At 41.7% G+C, this 20,375-nt stretch overlaps 1 protein-coding gene across 4 annotated transcripts in view; it reads left to right on the top strand.

Annotated features, from left to right (window-relative positions):
• The first annotated feature begins 5,421 nt into the window (after nt 1–5,421).
• DDX6 (DEAD-box helicase 6) overlaps nt 5,422–20,375 on the top strand; it is a 30,907-nt gene continuing 15,953 nt past the window's right edge. Inside the window, exons 1-4 of one of the 4 annotated variants that reach the window (XM_055423141.2) lie at nt 5,422–5,591; nt 9,049–9,518; nt 12,277–12,340; nt 13,246–13,350. In XM_055423141.2, the coding sequence (XP_055279116.1) occupies nt 9,319–9,518; nt 12,277–12,340; nt 13,246–13,350 (369 nt within the window). In that variant the 5' untranslated portion in view covers nt 5,422–5,591; nt 9,049–9,318. Of the gene's footprint in view, nt 5,592–6,016; nt 6,088–6,189; nt 6,336–9,048; nt 9,519–12,276; nt 12,341–13,245; nt 13,351–20,375 lie in introns of those variants that run through there. The other 3 variants (XM_055423143.2, XM_055423140.2, XM_055423142.2) reach the window with 3 other exon arrangements.

Here is a 20,375-nt window from a genome sequence, read left to right as displayed (position 1 = left end):
CCTGGGGTCGCAAGAGAGTAGGATGCAACTGAGCAACTAAATAGCGAAAACAACAAAGATGTGACAGTTGAGAGAGTCTAGAGATGGGAAATGTGATACTTTATCCTCCAAGACAGAATCAACAGAAGTCTGTTGTGGGAGGTGGAGAGTTAATGAAGTATCTCTGGAACATCTTTGATTCTCTTCCAACAACACAAGAGAAGACTCTACACATGGACATCACCAGATGGTCAACACTGAAATCAGATTGATTATATTCTTTGCAACCAAAGATGGAGAAGCTGTATACAGTTAGCAAAAACAAGACCGGGAGCTGACTGTGGCTCAGATCATGAACTCCTTATTGCCAAATTCAGATTTAAATTGAAGAAAGTAGGGCAAACCACTAGACCATTCAGATATGACCTAAATCAAATCCCTTATGATTATACAGTGGAAGTAAGAAATAGATTTAAGGGACTAGATCTGATAGATAAGAGTGCCTGATGAACTCTGGACGGAGGTTCGTGACATTGTACAGGAGACAGGGACCAAGACCATCCCCATGGAAAAGAAATGCAAAAAAGCAAAATGGCTGTCTGAGGAGGCCTTACAAATAGCTGTGAAAAGAAGAGAAGCGAAAAGCAAAGGAGAAAAGGAAAGATATAAGCATCTGAATGCAGAGTTCCAAAGAATAGCTAGGAGAGATAAGAAAGCCTTCCTCAGCAATCCCTCAGCGATCAATGCAAAGAAATAGAGGAAACAACAGAATGGCAAAGACAAGAGATCTTTTCAAGAAAATTAGAGATATCAAGGGAACATTTCATGCAAAGATGGGCTCGATAAAGGACAGAAATGGTATGGACCTAACAGAAGCAGAAGATACTAAGAAGAGGTGGCAAGAATACACAAAAGAACTGTACAAAAAAGATCTTCACGACAAAGATAATCACGATGGCGTGATCACTCACCTGGAACCAGACATCTTGGAATGTGAAGTCAAGTGGGCCTTAGGAAGCATCACTATGAACAAAGCTAGTGGAGGTGATGGAATTCCAGTTGAGCTGTTTCAAATCCTGAAAGATGATGCTGTGAAAGTGCTACACTCAATATGCCAGCAAATTTGGAAAACTCAGCAGTGGCCACAGGACTGGAAAAGGTCAGTCTTCATTCCAATCCCAAAGAAAGGCAATGCCAAAGAATGCTCAAACTACCGCACAATTGCACTCATCTCACACGCTAGTAAAGTCATGCTCAAAATTCTCCAAGCCAGGCTTCAGCAATATGTGAACCGTGAACTTCCAGATGTTCAAGCAGGTTTTAGAAAAGGCAGAGGCACCAGAGATCAAGTTGCCAACATCCGCTGGATCATGGAGAAAGCAAGAGAGTTCCAGGAAAACATCTATTTCTGCTTCATTGACTATGCCAAAGCCTTTGACTGTGTGGATCACAATAAACTGTGGAACATTCTGAAAGAGATGGGGATCCCAGACCACCTGACCTGCCTCTTGAGAAACCTGTATGCAGGTCAGGAAGCAACAGTTAGAACTGGACATGGAACAACAGACTGGTTCCAAATAGGAAAAGGAGTATGTCAAGGTTGTATATTGTCACCATGTTTATTTAACTTATTTGCAGAGTACATCATGAGGAACGCTGGGCTAGAAGAAGCACAAGCTGGAATCAAGATTGCTGGGAGAAATATCAATAACCTCGGATATGCAGATGACACCACCCTTATGGCAGAAAGTGAAGAGGAACTCAAAGGCCTCTTGCTGAAAGTGAAAGAGGAGAGTGAAAAGGTTGGCTTGAAGCTCAACATCCAGAAAACGAAGATCATGGCATCTGGTCCCATCACTTCATGGGAAATAGATGGGGAAACAGTGGAAACCGTGTCAGACTTTAATTTTTTGGGCTCCAAAATCACTGCGGATGCTGATTGCAGCCATGAAATTAAAAGACGCTTACTCCTTGGAAGGAAAGTTATGACCAGCCTAGATAGCATATTAACAAGCAGAGACATTACTTTGCCAACCAAGGTCCGTATAGTCAAGGCTATGGTTTTTCCCATGGTCATGTATGGATATGAGAGTTGGACTGTGAAGAAAGCTGAGCACCGAAGAATTGATGCTTTTGAACTGTGGTGCTGGAGAAGACTCTTGAGAGTCCCTTGGACTGCAAGGAGATACAACCAGTCCATTCTAGAGGAGATCAATCCTGGGTGTTCATTGGAAGGACTTATGCTAAAGCTGAAACTCCAATACTTTGGCCACCTCATGCGATGAGTTGACTCACTGGAAAAGAATCTGATGCTGGGAGCGATTGGGGGTAGGAGGAGATGGGGACGACAGAGAATGAGGTGGCTGGATGGCATCACCGACTCGATGGACATGAGTTTGAGTGAACTCCGGGAGTTGGTGATGGACAGGGAGGCCTGGTGTGCTGTGTTTCATGGGGTCGCTAAGAGTTGGACACGACTGAGCGACTGAACTGAACTGAAGGAAGGAAAATGCTGTACTAGAAAGCTTAGCCAGGTGTGATAGTCATTTTCTTGAGGCTGTGGTGTGGGTGAACCTTTTTCCTTCTAGGTAATGAATACATTTGCTTATAGTTTGAGTTTTTTAAAAAAACCATCATGCTTCCTTAAAAAAATCTTACAGAAAGCAAAAGTATGAAATCCATTTTAGCCTGTTGAAAGCATTTGGGTTTTTAAGATAGTATCACAGATGTATATATTCCAGGCTTAAATTACTTAGAATTCTAGGTCCTAAATATTATAAATTACAGTTGAAATTTTTTGTCTAGTTACTTTTCCGTAAATAGCCAAGGATAGGATGTGAAGCTGGCAAACAGTATTTGCTGGGAGGGCTCATTACTATGATTGAATTCCAGGTAGCATTTTTCAGTTGCACCTCATTCTTATACACACACACACACATCCTGTTGTTTCAAACGGAGATACTGAAAACCTCAATTCTACTTGTGAATCTTTTTCAAGATATCTTTCCTACAGACAGATTCCCTAGGAGCCAGCCAACAATCCAGGCCTTCAGCTTACAGCTTCATAGTTGAAAAAAAGTAGGGGGAAGTGAGAGTGACTAAAAACAAAATAAAAATGACCAGTACATTTTGGGAAACACTTTATTAAGTGACTTCGCTGGGGATAGCACATCCTCTGTAAACCATATTTACCACAGGTGCCCCAATATATTATATTCAATAAGGCCAAAGGGTTCGATTTGTGTAATATTTTTAAATATAAATTTTATAATGTGTGTGAGGTGTCATATTTTCTATCATTGTTGATCTGTTTGAACTAGAGAGAAAAAAGGTATTGAGCTAGTTGAATTGTATCTATCAATCAGTAAACTGAACCGAGAAAAGATCTAAGGTTTCACAATTTAATTCTATACCATCCATACTTCTCACAGAGAACTGAAAAGGGCTGACATAAATAACCCAGATGGAAGGAGATCTTATAAAAACATCATGCAGAATCTTTAAAGGTGTTAGCCCTGGCAGGATTCCTAGGTAAGAACAGGCAGCTATTTCATGTTCTACTCTTGGTTGCCTTCTCACTTTTGGTTTTTGTCATGACCTCAGCCAGGCCCCCTTTGAAGGTAGGAAATCTGTGAATACAAACCCCTTTCCTTTGGCTGGTCTCATTTTTTGAGAGGTCCAGGCAAAGAGTAGGCTGTGGCCTGCTTTAAATCCCTAGGCTCCTCTCCCTCCTACTCACGTCTTGTCCGCCTACATTCCTGCTACATGGCAAGACAGTGGGGCCTCAGACCTCAACATTTCATTAAACAACCACTTAACCATTCTCTCTCCGGTGTGGACACAAGACGCTGGTTATTTCCTTTAGATGAGTGGGTTTTTTAAAAGCTGGGTGGGCGACCACATGCTAAAAATTTAGATTTTTAAAAAAAAAAACAACCCCCCCAAAACTGTTAAAGGACCCTTAAATAAAAATCTCAAGAACAGCCTTTTCACAATTCTCTAACACCTCTTCTTTGGCTGTTTGGAAATTAAAAAGACCACCAAATGAGAACAAGTTATTTACATAAAGCTTGCTACAGTAAGAGAGCCAACCACCTTCACTTAGCTGGGGACACACACGCCGACAGTTAAAAATAAAGGGGAGGGTGGGGGTGGGCGAAGAAGGCTTCAGGGTTTGCTCTGATTGGAGGTTACCTCGGGGAAGCTGGAGGCGGGCTAACTAGAAGCGGGGAGTCTAACGTGATTGGTTTAGGGGAACATATTTGGCTTTCTCTGATTGGCCCAGAGTTGGAAACACGGGCAAAAATTAGGGAAGCTGGCAGTCAATGACCGAGTCTGGCTCATTCTGAGCTGATCACTGCAGAGGTTGTGGTTTGGCTTCGCGTGTTGGTTGCAGCAGAGGTTGTGGGTCGGAGTTCTGTTGTCATTCTATGGTCTGGTCATTGCCCGGTATATTGTCTCTCAGTTGAGTGAGACCCAGGTTTTTATTTTCCTTTAACCTAGCTAACTTGCTGCTGCTAAGTCACTTCAGTCGTGTCCGACTCTGTGTGACCCCACAGACGGAAGCCCACCAGGCTCCCCCATCCTTGGGATTCTCCAGGCAAGAACACTGGAGTGGGTTGCCATTTCCTTCTCCAATGAGTGAAAGTGAAAAGTGAAAGTGAAGTCGCTCAGTCGTGTCCGACCCTTAGCGACTCCACGGACTGACTGCCTACCAGGCTCCTCCATCCATGGGATTTTCTAGGCAAGAGTAGTGGAGTGTCTTGCCATTGCTAGCTCCCGATTTTTGTTTTACCTGGAACAAGACTGCATTCCTGTTATTTCTGTTAAGGATAAACGGAGACATTAGAATATGAAAATTATGGGAACAAATACATAAATATCTTTCTGATGAGGGTCTGGCTGGGGAAGAATCACGCTTGGTGTTCTAGTTCATTTCCGTTCAGTTCAGTTCATTAGCTCAGTCGTGTGTGACTCTTGCGACCCCGTGAATCACAGCACGCCAGGCCTCCCTGTCCATCTCCCGGAGTTCACTCAAACTCATGTCCATGGAGTCGGTGATACCATCCAGCCATCTCATCCTCTGTCGTCCCCTTCTCCTCCTGCCCGCAATCCCTCCCAGCATCAGTCTTTTCCAGTGTCCGCACAGAACTCCTATTCCCATTATAACTGACTCTAGCAGCGTTTCCTTCCTTCTGGGGAGGCTCGGCCTCCCTGGTTCCCTCACTTTGAGAACTGCCCTTTAGTGCTGAGAAAGCGGCGATCGCTGCTCTAGTCTCCCCTCTCCGAGGCTCGCTTTCTGAGTTCCTACCCCGGTCGCACCCCGCTACCCAGCACCCCTACCCCCGCCCAGCTCTCCCTACAGCCTTCCCCTCCCGCGCCCCCGCCCGCCCGCGCACAGCGCCCCCTGGCCCCCGCCCCGCGCTCTCCCCGGGATTCTCCCTGCTGCACCCGGCCTGGCCGGCCCCCTCTCCGGTCCCCACGCCCGGGTGCGCGCCGGCGCCTCCGGACCACTGGTTCCGCGCGTTGCTGGATGGAGGCGCGCCCCGGAGGGGCTCGGACGCGGCCCCCTTGGACCTGCAGCAGCCTCCCTGGCCCGCGGGAGATGTCAGGTCAGCTCTCTCGTCCCCGAATCGCTGCCGGGTCCTTGGTCAGGAATAAGCGGATCCTCCTCGGGTCCCAAGCCCTCGACTTCCACTTTGTCGGGGGCACTCTTCCCACCCACCATTCCCGGATCATTTCTCCTTAGCTGTGGAAAAGGCAGTCCTCCTTTCTCTTTGAAGGGACCCGTATTTCCCTTTCAACTTCCCCTCCATTTCAGGCCCCGCAGGCTCCCCGTCGGTGGAAAAACACTGCCCTCCATTTTCTCCTGAGGAAGGCTCCTCGGCCTGGATTTCTCCTGGCCCGAAGCAACGGAGGCCGAGGAGCCGCGACGGGTGCCGCGGCGGCGGCTGGGCGCTCGCCATCTTGCGCGGAGGAGGAGCCGCGGCGGCCGCCATGCGGAGAACGGGCGTGGGGGGCGGCCGGCGACGGAGGGGGCGGGGGAGCCGCGTGAGCTCGGCCCGGGCGGCGGCTTCGGCGGCGCCGTGAGAGCGGGCGGCGGCGGAGGTAGGGCTGGGCCGCCGCGGAGGCGAGCGCGCGGGCGAGGGCAGGCCGGCCGGAGCGGCCCCCCGAGCGGGGGCGGGGCGGGGGCGGGCGGAGGCCGGGGCGGGGGGCCGGGCGGGGGCGGGCGGAGGTTTCCGAGGAGGAAGGAGCCGCCGCCATTTTGGGAGCTTCGAGTCAACAATAAAGGAGCGAGGGTGCCGAGCGGGAGTGGCCTCGGTGGTAGGACTCGGGCCTGAGCCGCGGGGAGTGGGGTGAGGTGTGGGGGTGGCGCTCGGCCGTGTCGCGGGGGCTGCAGGAAGCCCCGGGGCTGGCGTGGGGGGCGCCCTGAGGCGGAGGCCTGAGGCCTGGCCGGGCCTTGGGGAGGAAGGCGGACGGCGGGCGCCAGCTGTGCGGTGGGGGCGCCGGGAGGAGTAGCACAGAGCAGGGTTGTGCCCGGCGGGGTCCGGAGGACGAGCGGGACAATTCCTCAGAGGAGCTTTGTGGGTGACGGGGGAGGGTGGGACCGTAGGGGGCGGCAAGGACTTACGGAGATGGTGGAGGTTATAGGGTACGAGGCGGCCCTATAGGGGGCGGCAGGGATATGCTGTAGCGGAGGGCTCGGTTTGGAAGAGGACCGGCTGCTTGACCGAGTAAGGCCTTGCAGGTCGATAACGGGGTGATTATGGAGCCTCCGAATCTCGGAGGAAAGAAGGGGCTGTCTGACTTAAAGGTTTTTCTTTTGGGGGAGTCCCTATTGTTTCGTAGCTGTGAAGCTGGTTCTCTGCTCTTGTTGCGCAGATACGATTGCAGGGCCTCAACCCTTTTGGTGTTTATGGGCCCAGGGAGCTGACTTGAAGTGTGTAGGGGTTTTGGAGGAGGGTATGAAGGGGAGGGGAACAAGAAGTTATTTGCTTGCAAATCAAAATCATTGGCTTCTTTCCTTTATCACTCACTCCCCTTTCTCTTTCTCAGTCCCCTTGCCCCTACAAAATAGAACAGTCACTCCAACTTGCAGACCGAGCTTAGAGAAACTGCGCTGCATTTGCAAACAAAAGGTCTTTTTGGAGATGACGAGACTGTTTTGGGTGTGAAACTGTCAATCGCTAACTACGGTCTAGGAAGTGCTGTAATTAACTCCGCTAGGGTTCCCTCCCAACTAGTCTCTGTTTCGTTCGTATTTTTGAAAATGTAGAAATACAACTTGGAAATCTAAATTGGGAAGGGGTAGGAGGAATATTTCTTTTCCTGAGACGTAAAGCTGCAGTGCAGGTTTTAGCTTAATTAAGAGGGGAGCAGTTCTCACATAGTCACATTTTGGCTCTAGGGAGATACGAGGTCTTAAGTGCATGATGGACAGTAATGATACCATTTAATCTTTAGAAGTTGCCCTCTTCATCCTCTTAGTGCAAATAAGTAATCCTCGGGTGTGAAATAGATGATATCGCTGATCATAATATAAACCTGTCAATACAGGAAACCACCTTGAACTGAAATTAGGTGGCTGTTAACTACCCCGCTTAAGAGGTCAGTCAGTTTCTGGATGACTTCAAAATATACAGCTTTGTGTATGTGATAAACAGGATTTGCTTTTGAGCAACTTTTAAAAAGACATCAAAGAGAATTTAAAATTTTTATTGTTTGAGAAGCTTTGGTGTATGGCAGAAGGAACGGTAATTAATTAGCTACTGTATTTTCGGTAAGAAATATAAAGGTGTTAACACACCAGGGTAGGCCTTTATTCCCTCCCATCCGCCGTTGTGAATTAAGGTCTTTTAAAAAAAATACTGTTATTTGGGGAATAATTTTTTAAAATAACTTAATCAGTACTCTGGGTGTCCTAGAACGTTTGATTAAAGTTAGTAATGTCTTTATTCTTTCACAGATTTGTTTTTTTTTTTTTAAAAGCACAGGTAATTTCCTCATTGGAAAATACCCTGATGCTGGGAAAGATTGAGGGCAGAAGGGGGCGACAGAGGGCGAGATGGTTGGATAGCATCACTGACTCAATGGACATGAGTTTGAGCAAACTCTGGGAGATAGTGGTGAAGGACAGGGAAGCCTGGCATGCTGCAGTTCATGGGGTCCGTGGGGTCGCAGAGAGTTGAGTGAGACTGTGACTGAATAACAATTTCCTTTTTGTGGGTTGGTTTTTGTTTTTTTTTTTTTAATTAAAAAATTGCTACTTCAAGTTGGGACATAGTTTTGAAAAGTGTTATATTTTAAAATGTAACAGTTCTGTGGTAGTCAGACTTTAAAAATTAAGGTAGCTAAAGGTTTTCTTGGCTGTTTTTTGAACAGAAGATTTTGACGTGTTAGACGTATTTATGTCCCTTGACTGCTTTAGTTATTGTTTTAAAGGGCAAAAACTTAGGGGAAAAAAGAAAATGTAGTTTTCTTCAAGTTTAACTTCTTTGGTTGAAATTCATAAGGGTGTACATAATGCTTTTCTGAAAGCACAAAGTGAAATCAAAAGCTCAACTCTTCAAGGATTCTCAGTTGTCAGAAATAGAAAAAAAAAATGAATGGTTTTGCCTTGTTCCTTTGTAGATTTCCATTAATTAAGTTGTGCCATTCTTCACTGAGTTGTAATGCAATTGAATGTAATGAATCATTGACTTTTAGAGGTGGCAGGGAATTTAGAGAATTCATCTGGGAGGAAACTGAAGGGAAGAGATTATCATCTGACAGCTAATGCTAATTTAATCACAGTATTGTTCTACCTGATATTTTCTGGGTTGCTTTGAACTGACAATTTAAATGAGTTCCGTCTCAGTGCAGGTTTGGTTTTTGAAGCAATTCATTTTTTCCCCCTTCTTTCCTATCCTGGGTAGTGATTTGATCTACATGCAGCTGTATTCTTAATTCTTTAAAAGAAAAGAGTGCTTCCAAAGGAGTTCTTCAAATGGAAACAACAAAGGGGTGTTTTTTTTTTTTCTTTTCAAAATTTACTGTGTTTGCTGATTTAACTTTTTTTCTTTGTTTCAGATTGAAGTGAGATTCAGATACATAACTCAACCTTGTTAGAGGGCTTTTTAAAAAATAAAGAGTTGATTCGTGCATGAGAGCAAGTTACTGCTGCTTACCGTTCAGAGACTTACAGGTGCTTACCTGCATTGCAATAAAGGACTCATATATTGAGCAAGACTTATATTTATCTCTTCGTTTTGGAGAGCCTAATAAACTGTTATTACAGTTTCTCTACTGACTTTCAAAAGTTTTGAAGTTTGAAAGAGACATCTTTAAAATTAATACAGTATGAGCACGGCCAGAACAGAGAACCCTGTTATAATGGGTCTGTCCAGTCAAAATGGTCAGCTGAGGGGCCCTGTGAAGCCCAGTGGTGGCCCCGGAGGAGGGGGCACACAGACACAGCAACAGATGAACCAGCTGAAAAACACCAACACAATCAATAATGGCACTCAGCAGCAAGCACAGAGTATGACCACCACTATTAAGTAAGTGTTAGAATAAACACACTCCGGGGACCAAGGAGGTATATTTTGCTACTTTGTTGTTGACTGCTTTATGTATACCATTTTAGTTTAACCATTTTGATTGTGAATTGAGTACAGTTGACTGTTTATGGTCAATAGGTATTTGTGATAGAAAAATGTATCTCTGTCATAATTCAGGTTTGTTAAGTAACAAACATAGGCACAGATAATATATATTACTTTTGCATAGAGTATTTTTTGAAACATTTCTGGCTTTCATAATGAGCTCAGATTCATCTTGTTTTTGCCAGTATGACTTTTTTCCTAGTGTGATAACTTGACTATCCTAGTTTGAATGGCAGTTAAAGCCAATCTTAAAGACTTGTCCAGCTTTCTGAATTTCAAACGTACTCAGAAAATTTATCCATAACTTTTTTTTTTAGTCTATGACACTTTGCTTTTCTGTCCTATTTTATTTTTAAAATACGCTTTCCCCTTTTTCACATACACAGAATAACAAGCAGTTTATATCATAGGGAACTCAGGACTTTGAACTATTTGGAACACATCTCTGAATAGTCCCAAACCTCTTTGCAGACTTTTAAAAACTAAGAGCCTTATTTTACTACGGACTATTTTTCTTTTAAATTTGAAAGCGTGTAGGCTGTCATCTTTAAGTGTACACTTTAAAGTATGTGAATGGTAACTGTGATTCCAAAGAATCAGTTTAATAGAAAATTAACAATTAAGAATCTTGACCCATTTGATATTTGTCTTTGTTAAGAATCTAACTGTGTAAGTTGATATAACCTCAAGAAATATGATGAAACTCAAAAAGTATGTGTTTTATTACAATCTAACTCACTGGAAAAGACTGATGCTGGGAAAGGTTGGGGGCGGGAGGAGAAGGGGACGACAGAGAATGAGATGGCTGGATGGCATCACCGACTCTGTGGACATGAGTTTGAGTGAACTCCAGGAGTTGGTGATGGACAGGGAGGCCTGGCGTGCTGTGATTCATGGGGTCGTGGAGAGTCGGACACGACTGAGCGACTGAACTGAACTGAAAGTCTTTTCCATGCTTAAAAGAAGCATTAACTAAAGAAAAATAGCCCAGATTTTCAAACAGAATTCATTTGGTCACTGGGAGAATTGGCATTAATGCATATTATTATTTTTGAGGTGAATAATTGGTATAGAAATCAAAAATGTTTTCTAAATTGCAATTTGTCCTGACAAAATATGAATAGCAACATTTAGTCTACTTTTAATTTGAAACATAAAGCTGCATTATTCCATTTTGAGAGCATTTTCTACTTAAACTCTGATTTGAGACTGCAGTGGATTTTGCCCTTTTTTTTTTTCCTTTTCCTAGATAAATGGGTTTGTTTCAATTCTGTGACTTAAATTTCAGTTGAAATACCATCTCTTCTGTGAAGACTAGATCCCATGTCTCAGAGATAGTTGATACCTGTCTCTGTTGGTTAATCTCATTAAAAAATTTTTTAACTTTCTAAGATGATAAATTTTTTTATGGGAAGATTTTGCATTGTATCATCTGCATCTTTATCCACTGTTTAGTGAATTTGACAATGTGACAAGCTGGCTTACTAGGATGTTCAACTGACAATGCTCAGAAACTTTGGTGTGGTATTATAGACTGGGGTGAAAGGCTTTAGAACTCTTGGATTTGGTGGCAAATAGTTTCCTGTGATAGAGTATCTTGGATTATGTGGGATGAAGCTTTAAGTAAAATACGTCCTTACCTTCCTGAATGAATACTCGAGATGTTTGGGGGGGCTCTAATTATGAGTTGTTATCATTAAATCAGTGAAAACTTAAAAGACAGTTGAAAGCATTGTCTGCTTTATTGACAGTCTTTTTTTTTTCCTGTTAGATGCTTTGGATATTATATTACTTGAAGTTTTTACATGATCAAAAAGAAAATTTTTTATGTTTTCTTTGTTATTTTCTTTCATGGTTTCAAGCATCCCCATTAAAAAAGATTGAGAGATGTTTTTTATTAACAGCTAATTTTTCCAGGCACTGTGCTGAGTGCTTTATAGAAGCTATTTTATATAACTTTTATTTCATTTTATATATGAGAGAATGGATATTTAGAAAAGTAACTATTGCAGGGTGACAGAACTGATATGTAGAAGAGTCAAGGCTTGAACTGAAGTCTGAAACTTTATAGATTCTTTGGTTTTAACTAGTCACCAGAAGCTACAAAGTCAGATGCCTATAGGGGACTGCCAGATGAGAGGGGACTTGACCTATTTAAAGGCATCAGGTGCCTGATTTTAAACTCTAGTTACTAACGCCTATCAAACTGGGGCTATGCAGAAATTTGGAACCAGTGTTGCTGCTAAAGCTTTTTTTTTCCCCCAAGAAAATCCAGAATCAACTTTATACAAAATCTAGTTTTTTAATGTTGGCAACTTTAAATGAAGTAGTACTATTTCGGTCAGACAAAACACATGGGTTACCAGTTTTGAAAAGAGTTGATCTGTATACAACATGCTTCTCTTAAAGAGGATGGATATCTTTTTTCCTTCTATTCTTGATTTTTTAAGTTCTCCCTAGATTGTTGTGCTTTGTAAGAAAGAGCATTTTTCTGGAGTTGTTTATCTCTGTTGTTACCTGTCTTCTTAGGTAAACGGCAATATATTAACTTTAGTGTGCTTTTTAGAAATTATCATCAAGATGAATTACCTTTGTATTTTAGAATAGTAATGCTGTGAACTCTGATACTTCAATTTTACTGTATTCTCTCTAGACCTGGTGATGACTGGAAAAAGACTTTAAAACTCCCTCCAAAGGATCTAAGAATCAAAACTTCGGTAAGTTGGTTGTAACATTCAAGTGGAAAATGATGTGGAGACTCTTAAAAGTGAAGTAGTTACTTGATGATGACAGTAGGCACTGTATGTTTACTCTTAAGTTTAAGTGGTTGAAATTGTATAGCTTATATATGATGAATTGCGAAAAATTTCCACTATTTGGAGGAATTGGTAATAATGTGTATCCATATTAAATATTGGGTTTATACATATGTGTATCTTATCTCACTTGTGGAACACTTATAGTTTTCATGGCATTTTCTCAAAAATTCTCTTGTTTCTAGAAGCACAATAAGATTCAGGTTAGGTTTTATCCACATTTTGTGGGTGGAAAAACTGAAGTTGAGAGGTTAGTTCTCTTAGCCCAGCAGTGTCAACCAAGGGTGATTTTTGTCCCCTCAGAAGCTCTGGCCCAAATGTCAGTGGTGCTGGGCTTGAAAAACTCTGGTTTAGACTAGGATGTTTGTAGGCAGTGCATGTTAGAACTAGGTTTTGACTTTATATCTTGTGGTTTGCAGTTCACAGCATGGTTCTTATATAGAAATAACAGTATTCCATCACTCCCTAGAAGAAAATGATCACAGGGTGGCTGGTCTTTCCCCACAACATAGTTTTTAAATGGCTTGCTGCTAACTGCTAAGTCACTTCAGTCGTGTCCGACTCTGTGTGACCCCATAGACGGAAGCCCACCAGGCTCCCCTGTCCCTGGGATTCTCCAGGCAAGAACACTGGAGTGGGTTGTGTTAAAGTGGCTGTTTTTCGGAAAGAGTTGAACTGTAGGTATTTATACTTTAAATGCGATAAAGAATTAGTCTCTCAGACACTTTCTTAAGCATGGTAATTACTAAAGGAACACAGTTGTCCTTCATTCTTTTGATGTTGTCTGTTTGTTTTTGTTTGACCAGGATGTGACCTCCACAAAAGGAAATGAGTTTGAAGATTACTGTTTGAAACGGGAGTTGCTGATGGGAATTTTTGAAATGGGCTGGGAAAAGCCATCTCCTATTCAGGTATATTTCCCCTTTTTACCTTCTATGTAATGTTATGAATTAAGTGTTGCATACTTTCTGATGGCTTAGTGAACCATTATTGCTCTCCAATGTGTGCACACATGTATGTATGCTTGTACTTGAACACTTTCTGAACCTTAAAAGGATAAGTTACAGAATCACGGCACTTTGTCTCGAAATGTTTCACTGTGTATTTCCTAAGAATAGGGATATTCTCTTGAATAAGCATAGTACAGTTATGTTCAGTCAGGTTAATGCAGTATTCTAACTCATCTGTCATTGTAGTCTGATTTTTAATTGGGCCCCAAATTTTGTCTTAAAGCATTTTTTTTCTTCTGTACAGGACCCATCCTAGGATCAGATATTGCGTGTAATTGTTATGTCTCTTTTAGTAGTGAGTTTTTCCCTACTCTTTTTTTTTTTTGGTCTTTTATGACATTGACATGTTAAAAATAGAGCTCCCTTCCTTTTTTTATTCCAGTAGAACATTTTTCATTTTGAGTTTGTCTCCTGTTTCCATGTGATTGATTCAAGTTATGCATTCTTAGCCAGAATACTGCAGAAGTCACTTTTGGAGTTACAGTGTTCATTTATTCCAAGGGTGATTTTAATTTTGATTACCCTTTCAAAGTGGTATCTTGATTTTTATACTACATAATTCCTGCTCTGCCCCTTCCCCTTGAAACTAACAGTCTATGGGGAGCATTTAAGGCAATGCTGATATACTATTCATCAAAATTTCCTCCTAATTCCTCCTTGATGTATCTGTATATTATCAGTGTAACTTATAAATTCCTTTTTTATTAAATGGTATTTTTGTGCTTGAATTGTCCCATATTTGGCCAGTGTGAGTTCCTTCAAGCCAGTTCCTTTGTTTTTGTAACGTGCCTCTTTCATTTTTTTCCTCTGATAAACTATTTTGTAAAGCAGTTTTAAGTTTATAGCAATTGAGCATAAGAGATTTTTCATAAATCCCTGCTGACATTCATGCATAGGTTCCCCAGTTATCAGCATTCCCCATAAGAGCAGTGTTTGTTAAAACTGATGAACCTATGTTGACATATTATCACCCAAAATCCGTAGTTTACAATAGGGTTCATTCTTGATATTGTGCATTCTGTGGGTTTGAATAAATGTGTAATGACATGTATCCACCATTATAGTATCATACAGAGTAGTGTCACTGAACTCTGTGCTCTATCTTTTTACCTTTCCCTCCCCCTTCATTTTTCTTGAGCACTTCCTTTTTGGTGGTATATCATGATGCCAAGCTTATCGGTACAGCTGCACTTCCCCAGCCTCAGAATCAGCTGTTTCTCCAAAGAACTCGGATTCCAGTTAGTTGGGAATAGTATTAGAGACCAGGATCTAAACACTAGGTGCACTCTTTCAGTGGGAAGAGCAAGGAAATATAAGTATATATACACACATGTATGTAGACCTATATACAAATTTGATGTGTCTTTTGTCTTTACATAAGTTGAAGCTGTCAAATCCAAGCTGTACTCAGGACAAACTCTGTGACATCATTGAGCACTTTCTCATTGAACAAGCATGTATCAAGGGACCTGGAAAGTGTTAGACCCTGAGGGTGTTACGATGAACAAGATAAATAGGGTTCCTGCACTCAGAGTCTGATGGAAAGGACTGCTAATTATACAGGTCATTTCAGTGTAATGTAATGGGCACATATATGCAGACATTAGGAGAGAATGGAACAACCTGGAATAGTGATTGCCTAGGAATGAGAGTGCTTTTGTGGACAAGCTGGAAGAATTTTGTTGTGGTAGGAGAAAGTATGAAGATAAAGTTATACCTCATCAGGCAGTCTGAGTGCAGAGACCAAAAATATTTAGGAATTTACTTTTTTCTAATGTAGTTCATGTTAATCTGTTTTATCTATAGGAATGAAAAGTTTTATGGGTGCTTTTCTACTGAATCATTCCACTTTGTAACTCTATACTTAGCAAGGTGTGTGGCAGGAAATAGGCCCTCGGTTGTATTGTTTTGATGAAATTATGATTAACAGATGTCTGTAGGTGAACTTGGTCTAGAGAACTGTTTGAAAGTACTAGCTTTGCATTCAGATTGCCCAGGTTGAATCCTGCTCTGCTCCTTTCCAAGTTGAGATGTCTGTAAGCCTCAACTTTCTGGCCTATAAAGTTGATACAGCAGTGTATACCATAGGGTTGTAAAGATGAAGTGAGGTAACTCATGTTAGTATCTTTAGTACAGTGGCTTGTAAGTGATAAATGCTCAATAAATGTTATGGGTTTTTATTTTATGCAGTAGTTTTATCAAAAAATGTTTCATTTAGCAGACTTAATTCTTGATGGACCCTTAATGTCTCATGTTTCACACGTTTGTATTAAAATTTTAAATTCAGTCTGTTATTTGCATTCTCAGTTTACTATAGCATATAGGCAAGTAACACTCCAGCCACTTAGCCAGTCTACCATATGGCTTTTTCTGTAAAGTAGAAATGATCTCCCTCACAGGGTTTTTTTTTGTGAGGAAATTAAGGTATGTATGTTGTTATTTTACACAATGCTACTGCACACTGAATGAACTAGAGTATAGTGTAAACGTAATTTTTGTATGCACTGGGAAGCAAAAATATTTGTGTGACTCACTTGATTGCAATCTCTATAGATGAATCCGTAGTGCTTCAGAGTGTATTTTGAAATAGCAAGCACAGTATGACTGTTAGGTATTGTATATACCTGAGACTGCCGTTCACATTGACTTTTCCTGTAGTATTGCTTTGTCTGAGAATCCATGGAAAATATAAGATGTTTCTTAGACTCGGTGTAATAAACCATAAATACTAGGACTTCAAAAATAAATTTAGAGGTTCTCTAGTGAAATCCAGCCTCATGACTGGTATTCTTCTACTATTTTTATCTACCTTTTCTCCTTATTTTCTTGTCATTGTTTTCTATTCCCCCCCCCTCCCGAAATGTGTCTGTGGTCTTGTATAGTACTTAGTTTTACGGTGTTATCCAGGCATTTTATGGTGTTATCCAGGCATTTTTTTTCCCCCTCCAAATATAAAAGCCTCTTGATGGGTGTCCCCTCCTTTAGAGATGAAACTTGGTTGCACTTCGGCTATGGTATAAGATTATTGGAAATTTAAACACTTAAAATCTTCTTTTGAGAGGATGTAATTTTACACTGACAAACTGGAACCAGATACACTACAGATTGGTTCCACACATCTTTCTTTGGTGCAGCCATCTGTGTGTGACTAGTTCTAGGTCTGAATGCTATGCACAGTAACATAACCATGCCATTCTAAAGGCATAGCTCTACAGTAACAGTCTTTTTTGGAGTACTTAAGAGTCTACTGTTCTATTCTGCTTAATATTGCAAAACCTTATATTAACTTGGAGGTGATTGAAAGATGACAGCTCTTGCTGTTTCCAAACTTTAGACACAGCTTTTGAGGACTTTATAGATAAGAAGGCGATGGAATAGCAGGTAGTTAATTATTGAGAGAAAAATGGAAGTTAACTTCTGTTGGCAACCAAATTTCATATCAAGTTGGGAATCTCAAGTTATTTTGAAGAATTACTTCATTAACCAAGTCTAATTAGTCATTTATCAAATTTATAGTTAATTAGAACATTCTTAATTCTTTTATAATTCATTCCTCCTGCTAACACTAATTTACTATGGCTAAAAGAATTGTTTTCCTAAATTCTCAAAAAGGCTTTAAATGCATGTCTTCATTGGATACTATGTTAAAACTGGAGTGTGTTCTTTAGGCTGGAGATACTATTTTTGAAATTACTATCTTCCATCTCCTTTTTTTTCTAGGGAGCAGTAGATAACCTTAATCATAACTACTTCCACAGTATCCATTTTGTTCTCCCTGAAATTAAGATTTAAGTTCAACTGACCCTAGGAATTAAAAAGCAGTTGGTGTCTTCATTTAGCTGGGGAAGTTGGCTAGACTATCCATCGGGGACTGGAGAGAACGTAATTCCTCAGAAAAAAGTTTAGGGTGCTACTAAGAAAGGGAAAGTGTTAAGTCTTTCAGTTGTGTGAGACCCCATGCCTGCCAGGTTCCTCTGTCCATGGAATTCTCCAGGCAAGAACACTGGAGTGGGTCAGTTCAGTTCAGTTCAGTTCAGTCGTGTCCGACTCTCTGCGACCCCATGAATCATAGCACGCCAGGCCTCCCTGTCCATCACCAACTCCCGGAGTTCACTCATGTCCACAGAGTCGGTGATGCCATCCAGCCATCTCATTCTCGGTCGTCCCCTTCTCCTCCCGCCCCCAACCCTTCCCAGCATCAGAGTCTTTTCCAGTGAGTCAACTCGTCGCATGAGGTGGCCAAAGTATGGCAGCTTCAACTTTAGCATCAGTCCTTCCAAAGAACACCCAGGATCGATCTCCCTTAGAATGGACTGGTTGGATCTCCTTGCGGTACAAGGGACTCTCAAGAGTCTTCTACAACACCACAGTTCAAAAGCATCAATTCTTCGGCGATTAGCTTTCTTCACAGCCATTCCCTTTTCCCAGGGGATCTTCCCAACCCAGGGATTAAAGCCTGGTTTCCTGCACTGCTGGGAGATTCTTTACCATCTGAGCCACCAGAGAAGCCCTGAATGCTGAAGCTCCGGTATTTTGGTCATCTGATGTGAACAGCCAACTCATTGGAAAAATCCCTGATGCTGGGAAAGCTTGAGGGCAGAAAGAGAAGGAGGTGTCAAGATGATGCAATGGACATGAGCTCTGGCAAACTTAGGGAGATGGTGAGGGATAGGGAGGCCTGGTGTGCTGCAGTCAGTGGGGTCACAGAGAATTAAACAGGACTAGGTGGCTGAACAACAGCAAAGAAAGGGAAATGGATACCAGGGTTATTAAAACACAATAAATACATATTGGCTCAGTCCCTAGACCTTACAGTGAAACTGGAACATGGACTTTGGAGAGCTAAAGTGGCAGAATCAGACATCCCTTTAAGTTCGTGGGGTTGTTTTTATTTTGGGTGTTTGGTTTTTCTGTTCTGGTGGTGTTTTGTTTGCTCTTGTTTTGCATTAGGGTATTGATCACAGAGATACAGTTTACACATTTTAAGTAATGCAATTCAGTGGTGTTTTTTTTTTTTTTAATATATTTACAGTTGTGCAGCCAATTACTACAATCAGTTTTAGAGCATTTTCACCAAAAAGAAACTTAGTAGTTACCCTTCTTCCCCTAGCTCTAAGCAACCACTAGTCTGCTTTCTGTCTGTATGGATTGACCTATTCTAGACAATTTCATGTAAATAGGATCATAAACAGAAGGAAATGGCAACCCACTCCAGTGTTCTTGCCTGGAGAATCCCAGGGACGGGGGAGCCTGGTGGGCTTCCGTCTATGGGGTCACACACAGTCGGACACGACTGAAGTGACTTAGCAGCAGCAGGATCATAAATTATATGCTCTTTGTGACTTAGCTGTGGCTTTTTGACTTAGCATGTTTTTAGGATTCATCCATATTGTAGCATGTGTCAGTACTTTATTCCTTTCTGTTGCTGAATAATATTCCACTGTATAGCTATACCACATTTGGTTTATCAGTTGGTAGAGTTGTTTCTACTGTTAGCTATTATGAATAATGCTATTTTGAACACTGATGTATATAGAATTTTTTGTGGAGGTATTTTCATTTCTCTTGGGTATATACCTAGGAGTAGAATTGCTGGTTCATATGGTAATTTTTTATCTTTTGGAGGAACTGCCAGACTATTTTCCACAATGGCTGTGTATTCTACCTAGTAGTGTATGAACCACTACTACTACCTAGTAGTTCCAGTTTCTCTTATTTACAGACCTAAGTTCAAATCCTGATTCTAGCATTTCTCGGTTAGTCACCTTGTGCAAAACAGTCTTGAGGATCCATTTTGCCATTTGTAAGACAAAAAGTAACCTAACTTGAAAGGATATAATTAACATTAAGTATCTAAGTGTATCTTACCCATCGCAGTATGTTTTTAAATTTTTTAGCTTCCTTCCTTCTTTCTCTTTTCCCTGGCAGTTCCCCCTGACTTCTTTTGAGTTTCAAAGCTTTCTGAATCTGACTTGAATTTTCTCACTTCATATTGTTTAATCTTCCTAGCAAACTGTGGTAAGAGACAGTGTGTATATACTGAATTCTCTGACTGCTAATCATAGTAGCCACCATATGAGACAAAGTACAGTGCATCTTAACTTACAGGCCAGCTAGCTTACTTTGTTAAAGCCCTATCCTTAACAGTTTCTGTTTCTGTAGAACCTAAGTCCTGTCGAAGAACAGAGAAATAGAAGTCAGTGGCCTTTTAAGTCACAGTGTAAACCCCACAAAGGAATTAGGATACCCCTAATCTAATTCTGTCCTGTCTCACTTCATTGAGATATCTTATCCTTTTAAAGGACCTGACTCAGGAAGTCACTGAGAGACTAAAGTCTTTTTCTGCTGTCGAACTGAGTTGTATTCTGATAACCTGTTTAAAAGCCGTAACAGAGAATGAACTCATGTAATAATTTCAGGACAACCAAAGATTAATAGAGTTGACTCAGTTATGGCTGAAGGGATAAAGAATCTCTCTGCAAAGCAGGAGCTGTAGGAGACATGGATCCCTGGGTCAGGGTACCGTGGAGGAGGAAATGGCACCCCACTCTAGTATTCTTGCCTGAAAAATCCTGTGGACAGAGGAGACTGGCGGGCTACAGTCCACAGTGTCACAAAGAGTCAGGCACGACTGAGTAACTATACACATGCGCTCAAGCAAGGAAGGATTTAAGACCAGAGAGTCAAACCAGGGCTTTCTTCTTTGACCTGCTTCACCCTCCATAATAAGCAGACTGTTTAATAATGTTGGCTGTCGGAGTAAGATAACAGAGTGTTGTCACTGAACTATTTTCACAGTTGTTCTGCCAACAATGTTAGTTGTTCTGATTATATGGAATCCATCTGACCCCTGTGATTGGGGTTCTAATATAAGTGTCATGGTAGGAAATGAAAGTCATGATGCTTACTTATGACTTGGGTATTTC

This window comes from Moschus berezovskii, chromosome 14 (genome assembly GCF_049115385.1).
Source record: "Moschus berezovskii isolate FMDL1 chromosome 14, NW_MosBer_1.0, whole genome shotgun sequence".
NCBI lineage: Eukaryota > Metazoa > Chordata > Mammalia > Artiodactyla > Moschidae > Moschus > Moschus berezovskii.
Note: the sequence above shows the minus strand (reverse complement) of the source record. Positions and strands in the feature narration are given on the sequence as shown.